General features: G+C 36.5%; 1 protein-coding gene across 1 annotated transcript in view; it reads left to right on the top strand.

Annotated features, from left to right (window-relative positions):
* Window positions 1–5,524: 5,524 nt before the first annotated feature.
* Arsj (arylsulfatase family member J) overlaps window positions 5,525–24,292 on the top strand; it is a 79,252-nt gene continuing 60,484 nt past the window's right edge. Inside the window, exons 1-2 of the mRNA XM_048813836.1 lie at window positions 5,525–5,752; window positions 5,944–7,520. Of these exons, the coding sequence (XP_048669793.1) occupies window positions 7,108–7,520 (413 nt within the window). The 5' untranslated portion in view covers window positions 5,525–5,752; window positions 5,944–7,107. The remainder of the gene's footprint in view (window positions 5,753–5,943; window positions 7,521–24,292) is intronic.

The raw sequence follows: 24,292 nt of genomic DNA, 5'->3' as shown, positions 1-24,292 counted from the left end.
TAGTGTAGAAACATAGCTATTTACTGGAAATGCTTATTTAATTATGCTTATCACTGGAAATGCTTATCCTTTCTTTCATTTTGAAATTATTTCCACATATTGTATTGTTATAGCGACAGATCCATTTTTGGTCTCTTCTTTCTTTCTTAATCAACATTTATTAATGTCTTACTATGATTTTCTATTATGTTCTACTATGTAGTAAGTTGGGATATTCTACTTTTCTTTTTGAAACAACTGTACATTGAGTTCTGGATTTTCATTGGATTGAAGTTGTGATTAGAAGGACATTAAAATATAAATTAATTTGGAAAGAATTATAATGGAAATGGCAAATTAAAACAAACATTAGTAGCTCCATAGTACAGCACTTGCCTAGCATGCACAAAGAACTGGGTTCAATCCCCAGTGTCACATTAACAAAACAAAACAAAACAAAACAGCAACAACAATAAAACTCATTAATAGTGTCTACAATGGACCCAGCACTGTTCCATGTGCTCTTCAAATATTAACTCATTTACTTCTCAAAACAACTATGGTGGATTTAATTATCAGCTCCAATTCTTCACCACTTCCTGCATCCACAGATTTGATATGGACACATCCTAGTAGAAATGTATTCCCTACTCTTGGTTTTGGGCTTAGTCATATAATTTGCTTTGCTTAATGGAATGTAAGCAGATAAACTGAGTCTTGCCATATACTTCCTCAGTTAGGTTTTTTTCTTTTGGGCTCCAACCATTGCAAAGAACATGTGTCTATCTTGCTGTTTCCAGGAGGACATGGGAAACACTTCGAACAGAGCTGACCCAATGCTCAGATTTATAGGAACAAAACTGTCATTGCTTTAAAGCACTGAGTTTTGGGGTAGTTTTTTAAATATCATCAATTGACTATAGCTAACTAATGTGCCATACCATAAACTAGGTATTATTATTACCCCTATTTTGCAGAGGAAAAAAATGAGGCAAATAGTCATTAAGTAATTTATTAGCTAGCAAGTAGACAGCATGGTTCTCACTACTTCTAACAATCTTTATAATATTTAGCCCTCGATTTTGAAAAAAAAGTTTAATCAAACAAATTTTGATTCCATTTTCTTTATCTCCCACTATCAATGTACGCATTTCTTTATAAAGTCTCTACATATAGCTTATTTAGTTTTTTTTAACATTTATATTTGACAATTATTAGTTCTATTTTTATAGATTATGGGTTAAAACCCTATTTCCTTTTCAACCCTGCCTCATTTGTCCATTGTTCAACAGTTTAGAGCTCTATTTTTATCAATGTTTGTAACTCACAGATAATAACTGCCCATGGGAAGTATTAGTATTAGGAAAAACTAATGATTGTGTCAATTAACTAAGGGATTATAATGGGTAACCAAATTCAAAAATTGATATTCTAAACAGAAAACAGAAAATTCTATATAAATAATAATATAGAATTTAATTTACAATTTAAGCAATAGGAACCGATTTTTTAAATTATAGAAATTATCAGGTTTTCCCATTATAAAAACATTCTTTAAAATTTAACTCTCAGATAAAGATTTTTGTTGAATACAAGAAAGGACTCTTTGACAGTTCAAATTTTCTGAGTTTCTAATATCAAAAAACTTGCTATTTTGGTTGCTGTAGATAGACATGACAGAAACTTTAGTTTCTCCCACATTATCCTTTTCTTTATAAATTACTTGTTTGTATCCAACAGAAACTTCCCCCCAATATGAAAGCAACCAAAATCTAACAATTACTAAATCATTCTACTTGGTCTGATCCAAAAAACTTGTGTTGCCTGTGATTATTTAATAGCTCAAAGCAGCTTGAGTGCCATAACTCGTTAAAGAGTTTAGTAACAGGGAGTCTGTCAGAATGATCATGTTAGGACCAACATCCATTTGAGACTATTTGTGAATTAAGCTAAACATGGTGACACTCCTTCACTTTTAAATATTTAATGTACTTATAAACCCAATCAAGAAGTAGCTGGATTTTAAATATTTTAATAGTTATAAATCTTTGGATTGAGTGTTTTCTCTCTTTTTTAAAAACCTATATTTAAAAATCTACTGTATCTCCTAAGTGTCTGCGACCTGTTAGTTGAAAATAAATACCTCCAGAAGAAAGGGAAATAGCATAGCAGGCATGATGTCATAGTGGCCTCCCTTCAAAAAAAGTTTTTTAGGTATATACAATTTGTAAGCAAAAGCAATTCTGCCCATGTATACTGGAGGATTGCGGGAAATGTGATTTTTATGGTGAGATTTAATATGGATGTTTCAAAGAAGGATTATTGAATTATGCATTTACTGCCGGTTTCTACTTTTCTTAGCTTCTCATTCTCCTTACACTCACTTTCCAACCCTGGGCACCAAGTATCCTTGGTCTATCCCTGGGGGTGCCCCAGGCTACCACATGGTGCCTTTATTCAGATTGTGTCTTTCTGGTGTTGACCATCTCCAAATTTACTCTTCTCTTTTGCCTTTATATTATCTAATCAAACAAAGTCCCAGTTTTGGGTCCCTTACTCTTTCAGGCCCTTAATTGATTCATTCTTTTAAAATTTTAATGAATTCTACTCTGTAGTCATATAACACAATCAAAGTATAGTTCTTTAACCCAGGGAATATATTGCTATGCAAATTTTAGATGTTATGGCTATTCTGTGATTTTTAGCCTTTATTCCTTCAAATCTCTCCTTTAAGTGCCCTGCAATTTCCTCTCTTATCATTACGTCTTGTGGCAATAACATTTTTAAAAAGTCAATAGATTCAGTTCTCTTAGAGTAAAATTACAACTCTTCAAACTCTGATGGATTGAAGCAGTCCATTTCTTACTTACTTATCAGAAACAGGCAGTAAAATGAATAAATGAATAATATTTCTTTGAAACATCCATGTTAAATCTCACCATAAAAATGACATTTCCTGCAACCCTCCAGTATATGCATAACAGAATTGCTTTAGCTTACAAATTACAAATATATACTGGAAAAAAAATTTTTTTGAAGGGAGGCCCCATAAGACATTATGCCATTTCCCTGTAGGTTCATCCTAGATATATCACTAAAATATTTTATGTTATATCCTATGTCCATAAGACATCATTACTTCTAACATCCCTAGAATCAAGTTCCAGCTCTTTATACCTTTACACAGCCCCTCCATATCTGGTATCACTTGAACTTCCTAACATTATTTTCCATACTCCTCCAATCCAATCATGTCAGCTCTTCTCTTCATTCATTTTACCAAAAATGCACTTCTTTTAACTTCACCTCCTTCCCAAATGCCAATCCATATCTTAGGGGTGTGTTTTGCAATGTGTACATATTCAAGCTGAAATAAACCCAAGATAGAATTCTGTGAGAGAAGCTGGTGCTAGAACACCAAAATACTGATTCTAAAATCAGGAAAAAATTATCAAGTTGTAAAGGTACTTGGATTTGAGAGACCAGGATGGTAAAACCAGTGTGTAGAGTGCATGAAACTCAGTTCTATAAAGAGAAATGAAAATTTAGGTCCTTAAAATACATATACACATACATACAATAAAGCACAGGGCATTCAACAGCCTCCAATTTCATTCTCTGTTTTCTCAAGGGATGTTAAAATAAGCCTGACCTACAGTAAGTAGGGCCTGCAGTTGACCTCGATTTTCCTCTGAGTCACATTTTATTTGTTCTACCATGGCATGACCATTCTTGTTTCTTGGCTCTTTTACTAGATAAATAGTTCTTAAGTCTCATTTAGTATTAGTCTTGTTTACTCCAGAAATGGCTTCTTCTATCTCAAGTTTTGCTTTTACATCCTGAGTGAGCGTGGAGGGTCTGCATGCCTCATGTGAGGATAGAGTCCTAACTGCGAGCTGTGTTCACTCTGTGCTTTGTGGCTATGAAAGATTTTAAAGCCCTTTAGTAGGAAGAGTATCTTTTTAAAAGTAGGGGCTTCAAAGTCAGAAAGATTTCTGTCCAAATTTTCTGCAAAAAGTAGATAACAAAGTAACATTCCCTCTGTGGAAAGGTCACTTCCCTGAACTACCTCACCCACTAACCACACCCAGCCTATCTTTGTTTTAAAATTTCTTTGAATTTTGTTCTGTTTCTCTAGAACACTTATCTCATGCGTAACTATTGGAGTTTTGGGGGTGATAAGTTGATCAGTATATTTCTTCCCCACCATGATATAGTTTCCATCAGGAGCTGAGATTGTGTCTGGTTTAGTTCACTGTTGTTCCCAGTCTCTAGCATTGGCCCAGCTCCTCAAATACTGTTGAATGGAAGAATAGTCCCTAAGGTTGATGGAGAAGAAAAAGAGTTAAAGTATATACAACACTATGTAAACACTATAAAGCATATATATATATATATATCTGTATATAGAGTGCTATGGTTAGCACCTGGTAAATATTCAGTAAATAGTAACTTTATTTTTTGCTCTTGCTGGAAATCTAAACTGGAAATATCTTTCTTGCACAGAAGAAATGGACATTTCTTGCACTATGTCACTTGTTAATATGTTAGTGAACTCTTCATTCAAGCAAAATACCTAACATAAACAAAGAGGTAAAGATTTATTTTGGCTAGTGGTTTCAATCCATGCTGGCTCCATTGCACTGGACTTCAGGCAAGGCAGAACATCATGGTGGAAGAGTATGACAGGGGAAAGATACTTTATCTCTTGGCAATAGGGGAGAGAGAGAAAGACAGACATAGGGTCCTAGGACACCATACAGTCCCCAAGGACCCACTCCCTCCAGTTAGGTTCTACCTCCTACCATGTCTACCACCTCTTAATTGTCCATTCAGATTATAAATTCATCATCAGATTAATCCTTTGAACATTGTTGCTTTGGGTACCAATCACCTGCAAACACTTGAGTCCTACTTCTCAGTACTTTTCAATCCCCTAATACTTATCACTCTCATTACATATTTGGGAATTTAAACTCAGAATTACTAAACATTTCCAAACATGTCTTCTAAAACTACCATCTCTTCCCAGACCTTGGAATGGCTTCAGAGAAAAAGCCAAGACTAGCAGAAGGCCTAGAGAATGTTAGCAAAATTAACTTCATGGAGCATCATTGTGTCTTCCAAAGTTAAGTTTCCATTTTATAAAGTTTTGCTATTATAAAGGTCTCAGGAAGAACTTTAATAGAAAAGAATTAAAACTAAATGGCTAAATGAAACCTAGATTTATGCTTTAGTCAATTGAAAGAATCTAACATGAGGCAGGCCCTCTGTAGGTGTTCAATAAATAACCATTGGAAAAATTGTGTGGGTGGGGGGACATATCTTGGTGACTGTCAGCATTGATTACCTCTTCTATAAAAGAGATACCATAAATCAGTTTCTTGTCTTTGATCTTAAAAACTCTATGACTCTAGTAAAAGCAGGACTATCTTCTCAAGGAAGACAAGCTTAGAGAGAGAGAAAGAGAGAGAAGAGAGAGAGAGAGAGAGAAGAAAGGAAAAAAGAAAAAAATTGAAGATCCCCAAATTTCTGCATAGAAAGCTCTGACTTCTTGACTGCAGGAATGCAGACTGGCCTCGTGGTTCTTGAGGGTGAAACATTAACTCCTCTTCCTCTCCAGGGTTCTTGGCTGGAGATACCCTGCCGGTTAAGTTTGGAGCAAGGAAAAGAGCGGGCAGTTTTAATATTTCACTTAGGAAGAAACTAATAATAAGTCAGGCTGTAAAGACCAGCTATTGGAGAAGAAATTGAACTTCAAAAGTTGCAGTTTGTGAGTGTTAAAAAGGGGGCGGGGGGAGGTGGGGAGAACAGGAAAAGAAATAATGGCGGGGAGCGGGGGGAGAGGTGGCAGGGGTGACAGGGGAGAAAGGGACTGGTCAAAGAAAACCTGAAGTGAAATAGGAAAAGAATATGCTTTGCAATTTGTTGATTCTCCTGTTCTTCCTCTCTCACTCCCTCCAGAAGACAGAAAAGTTTTGGAGGCGAGAAAGCTCTTCATTCAACAGACTCCCGAAGAGAAGCGCCTGCTTCATCCTTCCCGACTCCCGCCGAGTCCTTCCCCTTTTCCGGGAGATGGAGCGCCGCAGGCGACCCTCTTGAGAAGCAGCAGCCCTGGCTACCCTCGGAGTCCCTTAAGACTCGGGCAGCACGCAGGTCTCCCGCTAGTAAAGCCTTCCTTCTTTCGTCCATTCTCCCGGAAAAGATAAAGGAAAGATTGAGCCTCTAAACCGGCCCTTCCCCTTCCCCCTCTTCCTGAGGGACCTAAGGCAGAAAATACTATTCTGTGATTCACTGGCGAGAAAAGAGGGAGGAGGCAAAAGAACTTCCGAGAGCCCAAACTAAGTAAGTTAGCCCAGAAAACGCCAGCAGGGTGTAGCGCCTCCGCTGGATGCACCAGCCCGCGGAGAACTGGTGGGCCCGGCGGAGCGAGGCAGGGTCCGGCCCCCAAGTTCCTGCAAAGAAGTGGGCGGTTAGCTGCAGAGGGTAATCAGAAAACGGCTTTTTTCTCACTTGGCCGCCTGGTGAGTGTTGGGAAGATTGGCAAACGCCTAGGAGAATCGGGAAAGATACAGAGCCCTGGGAAAGGAGCCGGTTCGCTCCGGGCAGTTCCTCGTTGGCCGGGATAAGAGCAAGAAACAGCTGCTCCACTCTGCAGTGCTTTCCAGGTGTTGGGACCCCTGGACGTACTGCCAACTTCATCACCCTCTGTGCGTGTGCAGCCTAGGACAGCCTGGTCCCCCAACGTGGAGGACGCTCTGGTTACTAAATGGCCCTGCTCGGTGTCATTATCAGTTCCTTATTTGTTTACTTTTGGCTTCTGAGAACTTTTGAGCGGAAATATTAACTTTTTTTGTGGAAGCTACTCTAGAGAGAGAGGAAAAGGAAAAAGTGAAATCTGATGGAGAAGAGTGTTTTTTTCCAAAGATTCTGGACGTCCTGATAAACCAGCCCTAATAGAAGATTAAAGTTGTGGGAAGTAGTGACAGCCGAGAGGAGCAGAGGATTACTTGCCAGGTGGAGACCCTTCGCGGTCTATTGGGTCTCCCCTTCTGCGTGCATGTGTGTGCCAGCGGCGGCGCGCGGTGCGGGGTTTTGCGCGTGGAGTCTCAGCTTGGAGCCAAGTGAATGGCCCCCAGGGGCCGCGCGGAGCTGCCGCCTCCGCCGCCTCCACCGCCTGCGCCTCAACATGTCTGGCTCTGGCCTGGAAAGATGCTAGCTATGGGCGCTCTGGCAGGCTTCTGGGTCCTCAGCCTCCTCACCTATGGTTACCTGTCCTGGGGCCAGGGTTTAGAGGATGAGGAAGAAGGGTCCCTGCGAGTTCAAGCTGGAGAAAGACCCGAGCCCAGCACAACGGCCACCTCTCAGCCCCATCTCATTTTCATCCTGGCGGATGATCAGGGATTTAGAGATGTGGGTTACCATGGATCTGAGATAAAGACACCCACTCTTGACAAGCTCGCAGCTGAAGGAGTTAAACTGGAGAATTACTACGTCCAGCCCATTTGCACGCCGTCCAGGAGTCAGTTCATTACTGGAAAGTAAGTATTATTCTTATATGTATTCCTTGGAGAAATCTTAAGCATTTAATGAAGATCCAGCTCTTAATTTAAGAAAGTAACAGAGTATGGGGAACAACTGAATGGATGAATGAATGAATGATGTATTGTGTTGGGCTATGGCATTAAAATTGATGCCCTGTTAATGAATCTTGGTCATCTAGTCAGTAGTCATCTCGTTTTCCTTAGGACAGAGCCAGCTGTGAGCTTTTGAATGAGGTCAGGACTGTAACACTCCTCCACCAACCAGAGAACTCCAGAAGCATTACCAATTCCGTATCTATTCTGACTTTAAAGCATGCTCAGTTTTGCTTTCAGGCGTCACAACAGAATTCACACTGGTTTTCAGTGATAAGAAGGACCGACCAAAATTTTTCTGTAATTCTTGCTTTGTTCTTAAATCTAGAATTGAATGATGAAAGCCGCAGGTCATCTCAAAGAGAAAAGGGGTCACAAAAATAGATGAAGGTAATGTAAAATCTGATCATTGTGCGTAGGACGCTGGTTGGGTCTTTGATGGCTAATTTTTTTCTTTTGTGGCGTCATTATGAGGCCATATTTAATGCCAAGGCAGTTTTCAAAATGCAAGGAAGTTCTATGGTCTGCTCAACAGGAGTGGAACTTCTGAAGTTTTCTGTTGCTCCTCACAGGACTGAAAATTTTCTGAGTAATGGCACTTAGATTATTTGGATGTTTAAGTGTTTTTAATATTGCCATCATTTTTCCTAGTCAAATCTTCCACTTATGGTTTTCACACATTTTTATTTTTTTACTCTATCCTGTCAGAACATAGGTTACTGTAACCTATTTCATTGCACCAATTCAGCCTGGAATGAAGAGAAAGCAGGAGAGCTAGGAATCAAACTACTCCTGGATAGAGGTAGAAAAGAAGCCTTAAGAGTTCACTCTATGGGCCTTGTGATTTCCGTTGCAAGACAGGGAACCCTTGCTTCAGTGAAGTTGTTCTTGGAATTGGATCCTATAGGAGTAGCCAGTATCCATTGGAAAAATAAAGACTACAGTATTTTGTAGGAATCTCTGTCTTGCAAAGACTTTTGCTTACAGCATAATTTCCACTACTTAGCAAACTGTCAAAACTTAGCATGACTGCCAGAAAAACAACAAAAAAGACATCCTTAGGAGTCTTGTATGTACTTCAGAATCAACTTAAAGGTTAATTACACAGCATAAGTCAAGGGCATTTGATATTTACAATGGAAAAGATTGTTGGCTAGAAAACAACAAGTCCATCCGGTGGCCTGGAGGTCAAGTTCTTCACATTTAATATCAACCACACTTACATATGGCTCATGAAATAATTGTGTCATATAGCCTCACTAGAGCTTTTCTAATTTGTAAAACCAAAATTTGTGCAGATAGCCAATAGTACTTGAAAAATATGTAATCGAATTATATGAGTATATTTTTCACAATAAAGTACATGTTCAGAGCTTTTCACCAAACAAGAAAATTTAGTTCTTAAATATCTTGCACTGATAACATTGAGGTTTTATATTTTGATCTTCATGTTTACTTAAGATGAAACAGAAATTAAGCTGGAAATAATTCCTAATTTTTCTCTTTGGTCAGAGGTTGACTCTCTATACTTGCGATGCAATCAAACATTTAATGAGAAGATTTCTTTTCATATTAAAACTGTCTATTGAGTGCAACAAGTTGTATTACTGTTCTCTAGACAGAAAGTTCAAATATCTTGAGTTACTTGATTTAAATTTCTATTTGAATTAACAGTTGAAGACATTTCACTTGTAGTTTTCCTTTTAAACAAATTGCTGGAACTTTCCTTTAAATGAACACAGATGTAAAAAAGAAAGTGGTTATAGAAACCTAGCTCCAGGCTTAATATTAATACTACAGGGCCCAGAGAATACGGTCATTTAACCTCTCTATGAGCACATGTCTAGCCTTTCTGGATCCTCTAAATTAAAAAAGGAAGCAATAAAATCCCAAATGGATTGAATTATTTTAAAGGGAAAAATAGGTTATGTGAAATGTGAGAGTATTCAGATATCTTCACATGATAAAAGAAGAGTTGAGATGATGGAAGCTGAATTTATTTTTAACACAATTTAACAAAACAGCCCTCCCTTAATATTTTGCTAGGGTCAAAATGTAAAAAACTTTTTTTTCTGCTGTACTAATCCATAATAAATTCCAGATTCTTTTAAAAATTTGCCATACCAGTCTGGCAGTATTGACTATCAGTAAGCATCAACTGTGTTCAGACCCCTGTATTAGAGCTGTGAGGAGCAAATAAGGAGCAAGCCCTAATCTCTAGATAGTAATCCTCAAATTTGAGTGAATAAAAAAATCATCAAAATGCTAGTTAAAATACAGATCTCTGCACTTAATCAGTGATTCAGCTTCAGTAGGTCTAGGACTGAATCCAGAAATCAGCAGTAATTTAATGAGCACGTCAAGTTATCTTGATGATAATACTCTGATAATGAATTTAAGAGTCTTGGTATTACATGGTAGCATCTACTGATCACTCACTGTGTTCTGGGATAATGTATTTTAAGTACATTATCTCATTTAATCTTATGATAACTCTGTGGTGGTGGTTTTGACTATTACTCCCATTTTATATAGATGTGACAACAGATCCAAGAGGGGTAGTGATGTAGAGGTTCTGGTGACTGGACTTTGAGAAACAGAACTCTAGGTATTGAAAGTTGGCCTGGTGAGAAAAAAGGTTGAATGGGAAATTGGCTGTGTGTGTTGGGTTTATTTCAAAGTAATTTTCTTATTTTAAAGTGTTACAAGTAACAACATGGAGAAATGGCAGCATTTCTTCTTAAAAGAGAACATAATTAAAGCTTCAGAGTTAAAAATTTTGCAAAATTTAGACATGTGTTTATTAAATAAAGAGTACAGAATTGGAGATTGGCAATATGAACTACATTCATATCTTTAACAACAATTTTGTGGCTTTTCTATTCTGTTCTTTATTTATTGCAGTTGAAATGCCCTGATGATTATTTTAACAAATTCGAAGGTAACTCAAACAGTATGCCTTTGTAACAGGATACCTGATAAATTCATTTCACTTAAAATATACCCATTCCTATCCAACTGCTGCCCTTTGCCAAGGTTAATTGCTCTCCTGACTTCTAATGCCTTAGATTAATTTTGTCTATTTTTGAACTTCATATGAATGGAATTACAGTGATAAGTGTCTGGCTTCTTTTAATATTATATTTATAAAAGTTTTCCACGGTTGTTGTCTATGGATACAATATGTTCATTTTCAGCATTAGATTGTGTTCCTTTGTATAAGTATACTACAGTTTATCCATTGTACTGTTTATAGATATTTGAGTATTTTCCAGTGTTAGGCTATTATGAATAGTACTGCCATAAACATACTTCTGTATGTTTTTTTTTTTGTAAATATATGTATGCATTTCTCTTGGATACCTATCAAGAAGTGGAATTGCTGTACATCACTGAATGTACATGTTCAGTTTTTGTAGATATTACCTAACAGTTTCCAAAGTGATGCTCCCAGTTTACACTGTCACTAGCAATTGTATGGGGAGTTCCATTTGCTTTGCATCCTTGCCATTACTTGGTATTATCTTTTTTCATTTTAGTCTTTCTGGATCATTTTGTATTGGTAGTCCATACTGGTTTAAATTTCGCTTTTTCTGATAACTAAAGAAATTGTGTGTCTTCATATATTTTTATGGGCCATTTGGATATCCCTTTTAAGAAGTATTCATTTAAGTCTTTAGCCTATTTTCCCTTTATGTGATTGTTTTCTCCTTACAGATTTGTGGTAATTCTATTCTATCCTATTCCTTTGTTAGATATTTATATTGCAAATATATTGGGATAATGTATTTTAAGTACATTATCTCATTTAATCTTATGATAACTCTGTGGTGGTGATTTTGATTATCACTCCCATTTTATATAGATGTGACAACAGATCCAAGAGGGGTAGTGATGTAGAGGTTCTGGTGACTGGACTTTGAGAGTACAGAATAGGAGATTGGCACTCTGGCCTGCTTATTAACTCTCAATGTTTTTTGTTTGCTTTTGTGAATAAGTTTAAATTTTATCATAACACATTTACATTCTTTCTCTTTTTACATCCTACTTAAGATATTCTTGCCTAACTCATGATCACAATGGGTTTTTTCTCTGAAAAGCCTTATTGCTTTATTTTTATATCTACATCTACAATTCATTTGTAATTAATTTCAGTATAATGTAAATCAGAGTTCAAGATGATTTTTTTCCACATGTATATTCTAGCCTGCAGTTAATTAAAATCTACTCTGTACTGCAGTGCCACCTTCTTCATAAAACAGATGTGCACATTTAGTCTGTTTTTGGACTTATTTTGTCCATGGTCTGTCTTTGTGCCCATATGCCATTCTCTTAACTACTATAGCTTTATTATATCTATATGTAATATCTACAAAAACTGAACATGTACATTCAGTGATGTACAGCAATTCCACTTCTTGATAGGTATCCAAGAGAAATGCATACTTATATTTACCAAAAAACATACAGAAGCATGTTTATGGCAGTAATATTCATAATATATCATACATATATATATAGATAGATAGATAGATATAGATATAGATATAATCTATGTCTTCCTGTGTTTTCCTGTTCATTCTTCAAAATTGCCCTTGTTATTCTTTACCAGTTCATTTATTTTAATAGGAAAGAAGGAGAATGGATGATGTATAGACACAAATAGATCAGAAAAATTCAGTTTTGGAAATATGTAGTCTTTGTGGATTATTCTGCTAAGTAATATAACAAGTGATATCATCAGCTGAGAAAATCTAGAGACTTACATAGAGAAATACAAAGTATTCTTCTAGGAGAGTAAGCAAATTGAGTAGGGCAATGTATGAAAAATGCTGGGCACTAATGAAAGACCACTTGAGATCTGGGGTCATAAATTTTTGCAGAGCTCAGCCATCATTTGTTTGCTTTTCTCCCATCATGCTTAGTTGCTTTAGTGCAGAGGCAGTGAAGGTGAAGGGGAGGATTGAACTCTATTTGGGGATTTCCCAAATGAATAGAGGGGTGGATCATGGACTCTGAATGTAGCAAGGAGGAGAGGAAATCTCTGGGGAATTTATGTTCTCTAAAAAAGTGCTGGGGTAAATGGATTGCCTGTCCTGAAGCAGGTGAAGTCAGACACTGCAGTAAATTTTGAAAGCTGAAAAGATAGGTTATAGTGTTTGGGGAACTGTATACTCTGGACCAAAATTTTGTAAGCAGTGCAGTTTGTTTTATTTTTTAATGATGTGGGAATGAGTGCTAAAGTGAGATGGAGGAAAACATTTTTGGAAGTGAAAAAGGAAAAATATTATAAATTGGATGGATAATTCCATGAGTGTCTAAGTCATTGATAGTGGTAAAATCATGGTGCAAAGTACAGTAAGCCCATTTGGGGGATCAGGAAAGAGACCTGAGATTGGTTAAAGAACTCTAACAGGAACAATAGTGAGTTTATCTATAGTCCCTTACCTTGTTTTTCAAAGGAGTTGAGCTTATAAAGGGAATCAGAAGCCAAAATTGTCTAGAAGCATCAGTGAGAGAATTAAAAGAACTCCTACCCCTTCTCCAGGTTCTGTGATAGTTGGATGTATGTAAAAGCCCAGTCTCAAGTTGAGGGTATAGGCAGCAATTGATCAGAGCAAAAAGGTAGAAAATGTCCACAAAAGAGATAAGGGCAAAGGAGACTTTCTAAATAACAGACTTTCAATAACAGGGCTTGTTGGAGAGGGCTAGGAGTTCATATAGAGAGGGGTTGAATCAGAGTAAAGGACCCAGAGACATATAGAGTTCAGGCTCTGAGTGAAAGCTGATATGTTGGGAAGATTAGAGTTATGGTGAAGACTTAAATAAATGGGGCTGAAAGGTACAGTGAGATGTTTTTCTAGCTCTCTTAAGAAATAGTAAGGGTCTGGTTTTAATTATAGCTTTTCTCTGGAGCTTGAGCTGGGCCTTCTAACTGTCCATCACCAACTATTGCCGCCACAAAAGTACAGTCAGGCATGTAACCAGAAGAGCCAGAGGCCTACTTTGGCCCTGGGCGATAAGAACTGATGTAGACCTGTGTGGACTGCAGGGGGCTGCGAAGACAGAAGAATGAGTCTTCCAGGGGTTTACCAAGGACTGCCTTAAGATGCTAAATTTTCAGTTTACAATTGTGCTGGTGTTAGAAACTCTGAAAAAGTAACTGAATTCTTTTAGTCATTCTTACAGGAGAGACTCTAGAGGAAGCTTAGGGGAATAGGGTTCAGGTAGTTCATTTTATGGGTTTCCCCTCAGCTTGAATTGTAAATGTCAAGGTCATTTATCCATACAGTTTACTGTATTGTACAGTTTACTGAAGATCTTGTTTTAAGTAGTATTCTAAAGCGGAGAGTAATCAATAAATACCTACTAAGAAATCACTCATTACCTTTATAAACAGCTACTACTGAACTTTTTAAAAAATTAAATACTTATGGTTAGGACTTCAGAAGAAATACAGATTTCCTTCAAGTCTTACTTTGACTTTTGAAAATGAATATAGCAGGTGGAGAGGGTGGCTCTCATGCATTTCATAAAGAGTAGCTCAACAATCAGGGCCATACTACAGGAGCTGCCAATTCCTATCTGACCCTGCAGTTGTTCTCATGATAGAATCATGGTCAAGTAAGGTATTGGCTCACCCTGATGATCAAAGCCCCCAGTTTTAAGAGAGTCTTTTCTAAAAAGACACCCTTTGAAGTGAATCCCTATTCAGGTAATACTGTTGAGTTTCCTGATTAGATATTCTGAAAGGTGGAGATTTATCCAGGTGCAGAGGGCTCAGAACATCTAGTTTCATCCATTGACCTTCCTCAGAGATCAAAGATGGGAGGTCTGAAGGACTCGGAGCTCCTGTTTTTAATGTGGGCTCAGTATGAAAGCTGCTTTTATTTTAAAGTTCGGTTTCATTCCATTTTTTTTCTGTAGTAATACTCTAGAATTAATTTTGAGTTAGTCTTTTTCTGTACTTCATTCTGATCTAATTAGACTTTGTTGACATGTTCTTTTTATCATTCTAAATATTAAATATTCCCAGTAGTGTTACCTACTCATGGAAGCAACTATTTCTCTTATGTGCTCTATTTTGAAAAAGACTTTCTGCCTCCCATCTTTTACTCCCTCTCTTCTAATTAACCCAACTCATTTGCATTGCTAAGACATGATTCTCATTACATTACTACCCTCAGCAAATATTCCTCTGGTTCCCCACTAACTACCAAAGAATAAGAAAAGAAATGAACTTTTATTGAGGGCCTTCCTGTGCCACATGCTTTTCAGACATCCTGTCATTTGATCTTCACATCTGCCCTGAAGGCAAAATAATTTTATTATTTTGAGAAATATTAATAAAATATTTAACAAATGTCCTCGTTTTATGGATGGCATATAAAAAATTTAGAGGATTGTATAAATAGGTCACATCACAGAGCTTCTAAGCCACAGAGCAAATGTTTGAACCTAAACTTGTGTGACTTCAACAAAACCCTCATTGTTTCTGTCACCCCATTCCGCCTTCTACAAAATTGCAAGCTCCCTAGTCCAGTCTTCAAACAAAAATATTAGTCTCTATACCTTCAAACTCTCTGATCCAAAGAATTGGATGGTTTAGTTTCTCCGGCAAATCTGATACCCTCTTCTTTTGCCGTCTCTGCTCCATGGGATTCATACCCTTCTCTTTGCCCAAATGCTAACCACTCATTAAGACTCAGCTAAAAACCCACATTCCCCATACAGCTTTCCACGTTTCCTTAGCCAGAAATAATTTATCTCAGCGATGACCTTTTATAATTCTTTCTAGAACTGTCTTATTAGCCATGATTTTCCACTCTTTCACAGCTATTACTGAAACTTTTAGCTCCTTTCCTGGTCCCCTGAGAAGAGTAGCTGATTTATAATCTCCATAAATCTCACAGCACCCAATCCAGTGATTTGTGCTAATAGGCACTAAGCAAATGTGTGAAGACTGAACGAATGAATAGATGAGTAACAAGTATTTATTTCCCTCTGACAGGTAACATGATTGAACAGAAATAGCATAGTGAGAAAATTGAGTCAGAGGGCTGATTCGACTAACAAGCTCCTGACTGGGACCTTGAATAAGTTATTTAATTTTTCTGAGCTCCATTGTTTTCATCTGTAGAATACGAAAATGGATGTCATTTACCTTTCCAACCTCAGAAGTTATTCCACTAATCAAATGAGGTAATGTGAAAAGAATTTGAGAACTTACATATTAGGTAATTTTTAAGTAAAAATTATTTTAAACTTAAATCTATGTCTCCATGAATTTTAATCAATGTAAACCATAGAAGAACTGGTTATTTATTCTTTTTAAAATATTTCTGTAAGCATATTCAGCTTTCTGTCTTTTCCAATTTCACTGTAAGTTTAAAAAAATTAAAATTAAACGATCTATTTTAATTTTCGTATATTTTATGAACTATATGAACTTCATGATTTCACTCATTAAAATGTTCAGGAAGGTGCTGAGGAGTGGATTTTCGTAAGTTTCTGCACTTTCAGATCATTGTAGTTGTTACTTGTCATGCTTGGCAGAACCTGCTGGAACCCCGCTAAGCCTGTGACAGGCGAGAGCAGCTGTGTATTTCAACAGTGATGTTAAAAGTCTAACACTAAATGAAAAGATTTGCAAACAGGGTAATGGAAAAAACAGTAATTACTTAACATCCCTCAACAATACTTCTAAAGCATTTTACTGAAGAGCGTTGATATATTTTATTCAGTTTTGAATGTCAGCTCACCCAGGAACTACCACCCCACAGGTACACAGAAAATAATTTTGAATGAATACATTGTGTTCTAGGCTTCAGGACCTTGTGTGTTCTGAGATCATTAATTATTTCAATAGCCTCCTACATTATTACAGTGCCTGAAGCTTCTGATCCTTACTCCACAACAGGACGTGAGTGAAATTTCTATAATACAGTCCAACTCCTGCCACTCCCCTGCTTAAAATTTTTAACAGCTCCTGCTTCCTGTAGGTGACTGCCCAATTGCTAAGCATCCCACATAAGGACCTGCAAAATCCAGCCTCTGATAAAGTTATGGTGCAATCTCTCCGTGCTTCCTCGTTTACACTCTTTGGATTATCACTGCCAAGGTACTTGTGCTTTACCATGGGGCTACATCCTTTATTTCCTGTTTCCTTCTGAATAGATTCCTTTGGTAGAATGGTCTTCATTGTCCTCTGGGAAAACACTGCTGCAACCTTTCAGACCCTCCACCACCCTCATCTCTGCAGTCCTTTTCTGACCATCTTCTCACCTCACACTGGCAAAGTTGAGTACATTTTTTTAGCCTCTTTTTCATATTTCTGTTTCAGTTTTTATAATTGAAATATGTTACAATCATTTGCTTATCTCTTTCCTCCCAATCCCCCACAATTTAGTATAATAAACTAAATGATATAAACTCTGTAGAGTCTAATTTTTAAAAACATACAGAAGGAACTATGGTTAAAAGCAAGTAACTTATGTGACTTGAGTCACATAACTTTATGATTCAAATTCCTGAAAAACAAATGAAGATGATAATTCTTGTACCTAACTTGTGGAGTTTATTGAGAGGATTAAGTTTGTGTACATCAAGAACTTAGAACAGGGCCAGCTTTGTAGAACCCACATAACCTTAATAATCTTGGTTACCTCCAGGCAGAGAAATTTAAAATTACCCCATAATTAGTCTATGAATATTTATTGATAAATGGACTCTCAAAAAAATAGTCAATAATCACATTGAATCAAGTGAAAATCTCTGAGAAAATCTTGAAATAACTGTTTTAGTGACGAATATATTTGAGTTAATTCTTAATTTCAGGAGTTTTCTTAGTTTTATCTACTAGTAATTGCTTCAAAGTGTAAAGAAATGTTTTGATTTAAAAATTGTCAACATTTATATCACCTTTGCTCATCAACCAAGATATAATATTTTTGACAGACATGGATATTGAGGTTGGTAACAATTTTTAATAATTGCTCAGATATAACTTTCAACTTTCTCATATTCAGGGAAAGCATATTAGGTGAAAGTTATTCAAGAAGCAGGGGCATGGGATTAAATACCTGGGTCAAAGCACTATCTCCCCACTCACAGTAAAACTTAAGTTCCTTATAGCTTGTGAGTCTCCTCACCCAATGACAGAAGAGGAACTTCCCACATCATTACTTTCTGGTGTAGTTATCTTAGTAAATAAGATCAGATTGGTAAAAGCCTGGCATGTTATAGGTGCTGAATACACTTTAGTTTTAGGTTTAACTGAATTCCTCAGGGGATATGTTTTGAATAGAAAAACACAAATCATTCCAAAATCTCAACTACTCTTATCATTTTTTCCCACAATAAGTATATGTAGAATCCTAATCAGAAATTATAAGTTTATCTTATATAGATAAGTTTTCCACATCTTTTTATTACTATAATAAGAAGTGGCAGCTAATATAAAGTAAGACAATTCTTAGAGCTCAAAGAATGTTGCTTATTGTTTTTTCTCAATTCCTTCATTTTATAACAATGACTTGGAATGTCTCTCCACTAACTGAATAGAATCAATAATAAAATGTCTCTCCCATATCACTAACATCAAATCTATCAAACAGCTGGGCCTAATGGGGAGACAATTAAAAAAATAACCACTAGGTCATTGTCTCCTTGCTAAAGCAGTACACTGATAAGTCTTCTCCGTAAATCCTTGTCCTCAGGCCTGGTGGAGAGAGTAAAAAAAAAAACAGAGAGGCTGAGAAACTGACTAAACCCTTTGTAGGTACAAGATTACACAGTGCCCAAGTAGGCTTGGTAAGCATGTTTGGCAATATTCAGTGCCTAAGAAGGTCCAACCAGCAGGTAGATACAGCAGCAAGGACTTCTGTGGCAACTGATACTTGGTGAAATTAAATTTATAGCCACAAATGTAAAATAGGCATCAGAAATATTCAATGATTTTGGGGCTGGGGATGTGGCTCAAGCGGTAGCGCGATCGCCTGGCATGCATGCGGCTGGGGTTTGATCCTCAGCACCACATACAAACAAAGATGTTGTGTCTGCCGAAAACTAAAAAAAAAAATAAATATTAAAAAAATTCTCTCTCTCTCAATGATTTTTCAATGATTTTTTTATTACCTCCTTCTATTGGGTCCCCTTCCTCAGAATTACTATTTCCAAATTTCTTGTCTCTTCTAACTGCAAATGTCAGTTCATTTCCTTATTTTGAAATTCCACAGGAAGAACAAAAACAATAATAGATTATCTCTTTTATATTATCAACACCAAATTTATGAACCTACCTGCATTGACCACCATGTTTTCTGCCTTCCTCCTCATAGGCATTGAAGTACATCCATCCATCGAAAACACAAACCTCTGAAGCTCTGAGCCCCTTCTTCTATCCTCTAGGACCTGATTCCTACAATTTCACCCTTTCCCTCCTTCCTTATTGATTTATCTCTTTACAAAATCATTTCTATCAGCATGTAAATTATTTTAAATTTCTTCTATCTAAAAACCCAAACAAAGTGAACACACTTGATCCAAATTCTCAGCTCTCCTACCTTGTAAAAATTCACAAAAGAGCTATCTGTACTTGCTAACTCAATTCCAATTATTAGCCTATTTTATGTAAGTCTTAGACTATAAATTTGATGGTATTTCTGTATTATAATATTAATTAATTTCTACTATAGGCAATCTATGTTCCAAGGTTTTTAATGAATCTATAATTTACTAGATATTATGGAGAGTTAGTGCTATAATCTTGAACCTGAAGAACTGAAAAATTTTTAAGTAATTTTATCAGATTGTAAAAATTATCTTTGGGGTTGAACATTTTGCATTATAGTCTTTGAGCAGCAAATTCTTGCATTAGGTAAGACTGTTATAAATCTACCTGAACTGAGCACTCAGACTTATCAAATTAAATTTCAATTAGATTTAGATTTTTAAAACACATTTGAAAATATAAACTCAAACACTCAATATCAGTGTTTTGCTCTGATCATTTTCCTAACTACAGGTTTTAGTTAAAGATGGCTTGTAAGTGATAAGAAATTTATATACATATATATAAATTTCTAATGTCTAATGTACATCCTCCAATATAGCTATCTCTAAATAAATGTATATATCTACATCTAGATTTCTCTTCATAATATTCTCTAAGCCTCATAACTCTGGAGTAATAATTATTATCTACATTTTACATAAGAGAATTAAAGCTCAGAGAAGTAAGTTGCTCTTGGCCAAGGTCCCATGGTAAGTAATGAAGGTAGGATTCGAAATCCAACATGGTGATTTTTCAACTACATTACCTAGATGATCCATAGGATGGGTTTGATAAACTGTACAACTTATCTTTAGCATGGAAGTCAATAAATATTCAAGAAAAGCAACAGCAGGCTAAAAAACTATATAATTATTCTAAAACCAGAAATTTATTTTCAAACTGACTTTCTCATAAAATTTTGGGAAATAGGAGTAAGTTTTTCTTCTTTCTTTATTTCATAAAAAAAAATTAAAATGACAAGAGTAGTTAATGTGCCACAATTTCTAAGAATATTGAAACCATTAGTCAAACTATACTTTCTCATAATTGAGATGAAATATCTTAACATTTTATTATCATAATTTCTTAAATATTCAACAAGCACAGGTCCCATAAGATATTTAAAGTATAATTCCAGTTCTAGTTACTGTGTTTTGAAGCAACCATTATATAGTTCCTATAAAATACTTTGTTTAAATTTGACTTTGAATACTTTTAGTAGTTTTTCCATATATGTTGATTCTAATAACCTCTTAAGTTATTAAAAATTAGACATTTAGAACTGCAAACAGTACATGAAAATTACCTGGAGAACTTGTTAAACATTATTCTTCTCATCCTTCGAAATTTTATTTCAGAAGTCTAGATTCTGCATTTCCAGGAAACTCTCTGGTGATGGTGAAGTTGTTGTTCAGGGATCATGCCTCCTAACACTGCAATGGAGTCCTGGTCTTTCATGATCCATGGCCATTTGTTACTATCTTCCTCTCTCAATTTCCCACTGCCATTCATTTAATACCTAGTGTATACATATAGCCATTTAATGTGCATGTTAGTTGACTTGGGTTTTTTTTCCTCAAATGCTTTACAACTGAAAGCTTGTTTCAGGTCTCACAGATTCATCTCTTGAAAGAGACATGATCCCTATTAAAGTGCTTCTGCTTTCCCATAAAATGAGTGATAAAAACATTCCTATTTTAGGCAAAGCCATTGGCTCAATAACAAAGCACAACTAAATTTCTGAAAATTAAATCATGAAATTAAAGGTACTAGGAGATGTAAACATTTGGAATATTGCTGTTCTTAAAACTTTCTGCCACAATGCTGGCTTGAAAATAAATGGATAATTCACCTGAGTTCTTATAAATAATTAAGCTATGACTTTGATCCAGTTTCATCAGTTTCCAGGTGTATTCATACACAGCATAATATACTACGGAGCTATACCATTTGATTTTGTTGCAATCATTTACCTTTAAAAGAAAATCTGGTCAACTGGATCAAAGATCTGAAATTTGCTAAAATAATCCAGTGATTTGTTTCTAACAGAATTATTCAGGTCCCTTTTCTGATGTGCTTCTGAATGATTTCAGGTATCAAAAGAACAAAACAAAAAACATCAGTAATTAAAAATAGAGTTTTTTGAGACTAATATTAATATTATGCATTTTTTCTCACCTTGAACCATAGGTTGGTGTTATTATTTCTCAGTTTTATAAAGACACTCCAAAGGTTAAATTCACATCCTTAGAAATTCTAGAATCGAGTAAACTATGCATTACAAATTATGTAAGCCTTTTTGACTTTCCATCGCCAGTTAATGTTTCCTGAAGTTGCTACCCTTAATTTAATTGGTCTTGTGTTTATTTCTTGAAATTCCTTCATCGTTTATTCATTCGTTCAATATGGAGCACCTAGTCCTTTTCAGCTACTATTCCAACACATTGGAAAACATCATGTAAGTGTTTGTTCTTATGATATTGAACTTCAAAGCAAGGGGACACACATAAGTAAAATAGATAGTATGCAAGAGGTTAATGTACTCTATGATAGATAATAAAGCAGTAAAAGGAATATGGAGTTACAGAGGTTGGGAAGGCAATATTATGCACTGCTCAGGGAAGGCAGCCCAAAGAGATGAAGTGAGAGAGGAAGCCTTGTATGTAGCTTCTCTGAGCAGAAATGCATAGGCCCTGTGACGGGAGCACCTCTGGTGTGTTCAGGTACCATGAAGAGACTAGCCTAGTAAGAGTGGACCAGAGAGAAGACAGGAGAGGGTGAGAGGAAGTGGTATCAAAGAAGTTAAAGAAGTCAAATCCTTCAGTGTGATGCAGGCTGTGTATTAGCTTTTTGTCACTGTAACAAATACCTGAGAAAATTAACTTAATGGAAGAAATATTTATTTTAGCTCACGTTTGAGAGATTCCAACCCATGGTTAACTGGCTCCAAGGCAGAAATACCATGATAGAAGGGTGTAGTGGGGTAAAGCTGCTCCCTCATGGCAATCCAGAAGCAGAAAAAGAGAGATGGGAGGCAGAAGACAAGATACACTCTTCCAGAACACACCACCAGTGATCTCCTTTCTCCAAATAAGCTGCACTCCTAAAATTTCTACCCCCTTTCTATAATGCTGCCAGCTTTGAAATCATAAATGGATCAATTCGTTGATGAGATTAATACCTCATGATAGAGTCACTTCCCCAGAGGCCCACCCCTGAGCATTGCAGCATTGGGGATCAAGCCTTCAACCCATGAGTCTTGAGTGAACACTTTATATACAAACTATAACACCAGGACAAGGATTTTCCCTCTGAGTGAAATGGGAGCCATTGGAAGGCTTGGACCAGAAGGGTGACATGATCTAACTGGGATTTTAACACAGTTGCTTTCGTGGCTGTGTTGTGGATTGTATTATAGAGGTAAAGTTTGCCCCAGGAAGACCTGTTAAAGAGTTCCTGACATTGACCTGTGTGAGAGACAGTAGGGTGTAGAAAGGGATGATGAGAAGGGGTAGATAATGAGTGTATTCCACACTTAGAGGAGACAAAAGTTTTTGATGGACTCCAAATGGGATGATTAAAAAAAAAAAGGAGGAGTTGAAGACAACTTCAAGGTCACTCATTCAAATATTAGCAAAAAGAAAAAAGGCAGTACTTGCCCAGGCAGATAGTTCCAACTGGTCAGAAGCTGTAGGAATCCGTTTGTCAATTACATCTGTCACTTCAAAGTCCACTTATGAATAATAATAGACTTAATTTCTGCTTCTCCTTTATCCGACTCCCTTAGGTTTTATAGTTTGAACAATTACCATCATAGATAATTTTTTTTTCATTTACCTTATAGTAAGTCAGAAGGTCTGCAGTTGAATTCTGGCTTAGATACTCACTATATTTCAAAAGAAGATGAAGCAGTGCAGATGAGTGTGGAGGAGGGATGCTCTCGGGGCAAGAGTGCTTGCAAGCCCCATGCCTGTCCCAGGGTGGCATTCACTGGGTGAATTTACCATTCTCAATCTCTGTCCTGCCTCAGGTTCACAGACACAAACCCTGTGTAATGTTAGCACATCCAGTTGCACAGATGATTGGTGAGAAAAGGAAACCAACATGGAGGTCCTATGTATGAGCTCAACATTTGTATGTCCATCAAAACAAAAATTCTACTAACTTCAAACTATTGGTTGTGTTAAATATCCAATGCATGCACACACACACATGCACGCACACACACACCAATGTGCACACACACACATTTATTCTTTGTCTTGGATTCATGTCATAACAAGAGTTTGAATGATAGTTATTGGTAGACTCTTAATTTTTAGAGATATTATTTTAGGGGATTTACTTCTAGCAAGATATTTTTTAAAATTAGGCACACCCTTTATGTTTGAAAATGGCTAACAATATATCCTTTGCTTTTATTTTTAGAAAACAATTTTTATTTTAAACTGTTGCACATGGTCATCTCTTTGTTCTCCAAGAGCAAAGCACTTGTTGTACAGCTTGTGAAGTACCCTGAGTCAATTGTATTATTACCATCCCCTGCTGTTGTCATCTGGGCCAGAGAGTTAACAGCTGCTGAGACACTGAGAAAATTTTTATTGAGATGAATATTTGCTTTAATGCATTCTCCTAAGTAACCACACCCTGTTTTGAAATCAGAACATCCAACCTCCATCTGATATCACATGTCGGCCCAAACATTTCCTTTCTTGAATTTTAAGGACAACAACTGTAAGAAATTTCATTCTAATTGCAAGAGAAAATTTTCAGTTCTTTGTTTCTTAAAGAAGATCAGTCTAAGAAATCTGTTACAATTTCAAATCCCTCTTCCAAGTCCCTTGATTTTAAATCTCAGTGTGAAACGTTCAGCGAGCATGTCATCTTGTCACATGAGTAAGTGTTCTTTCACTTCCCTAGTGCTAGAAGCATGCAGGACTGAGCAGCCCTTGAGTGTCAGGTCGCCCTGCTGTCTAGGCAGGAACTATACTATGCTTTTCTCCCATTACTTATGTTTGACCTAGAGGAGCTGGCCGGTTCACACATGTTTGTCTGCCATAGGTAAATTGGCTTATTTCCTTGTTGGACTTGAAACTTGTTCTATGATTTGTAAACTCTTTGA

This window comes from Marmota marmota, unplaced genomic scaffold (genome assembly GCF_001458135.2).
Source record: "Marmota marmota marmota unplaced genomic scaffold, marMar, whole genome shotgun sequence".
In the NCBI taxonomy this organism is placed as follows: Eukaryota; Metazoa; Chordata; class Mammalia; order Rodentia; family Sciuridae; genus Marmota; species Marmota marmota.
This window is presented reverse-complemented; position numbering and strand designations above follow the sequence as displayed.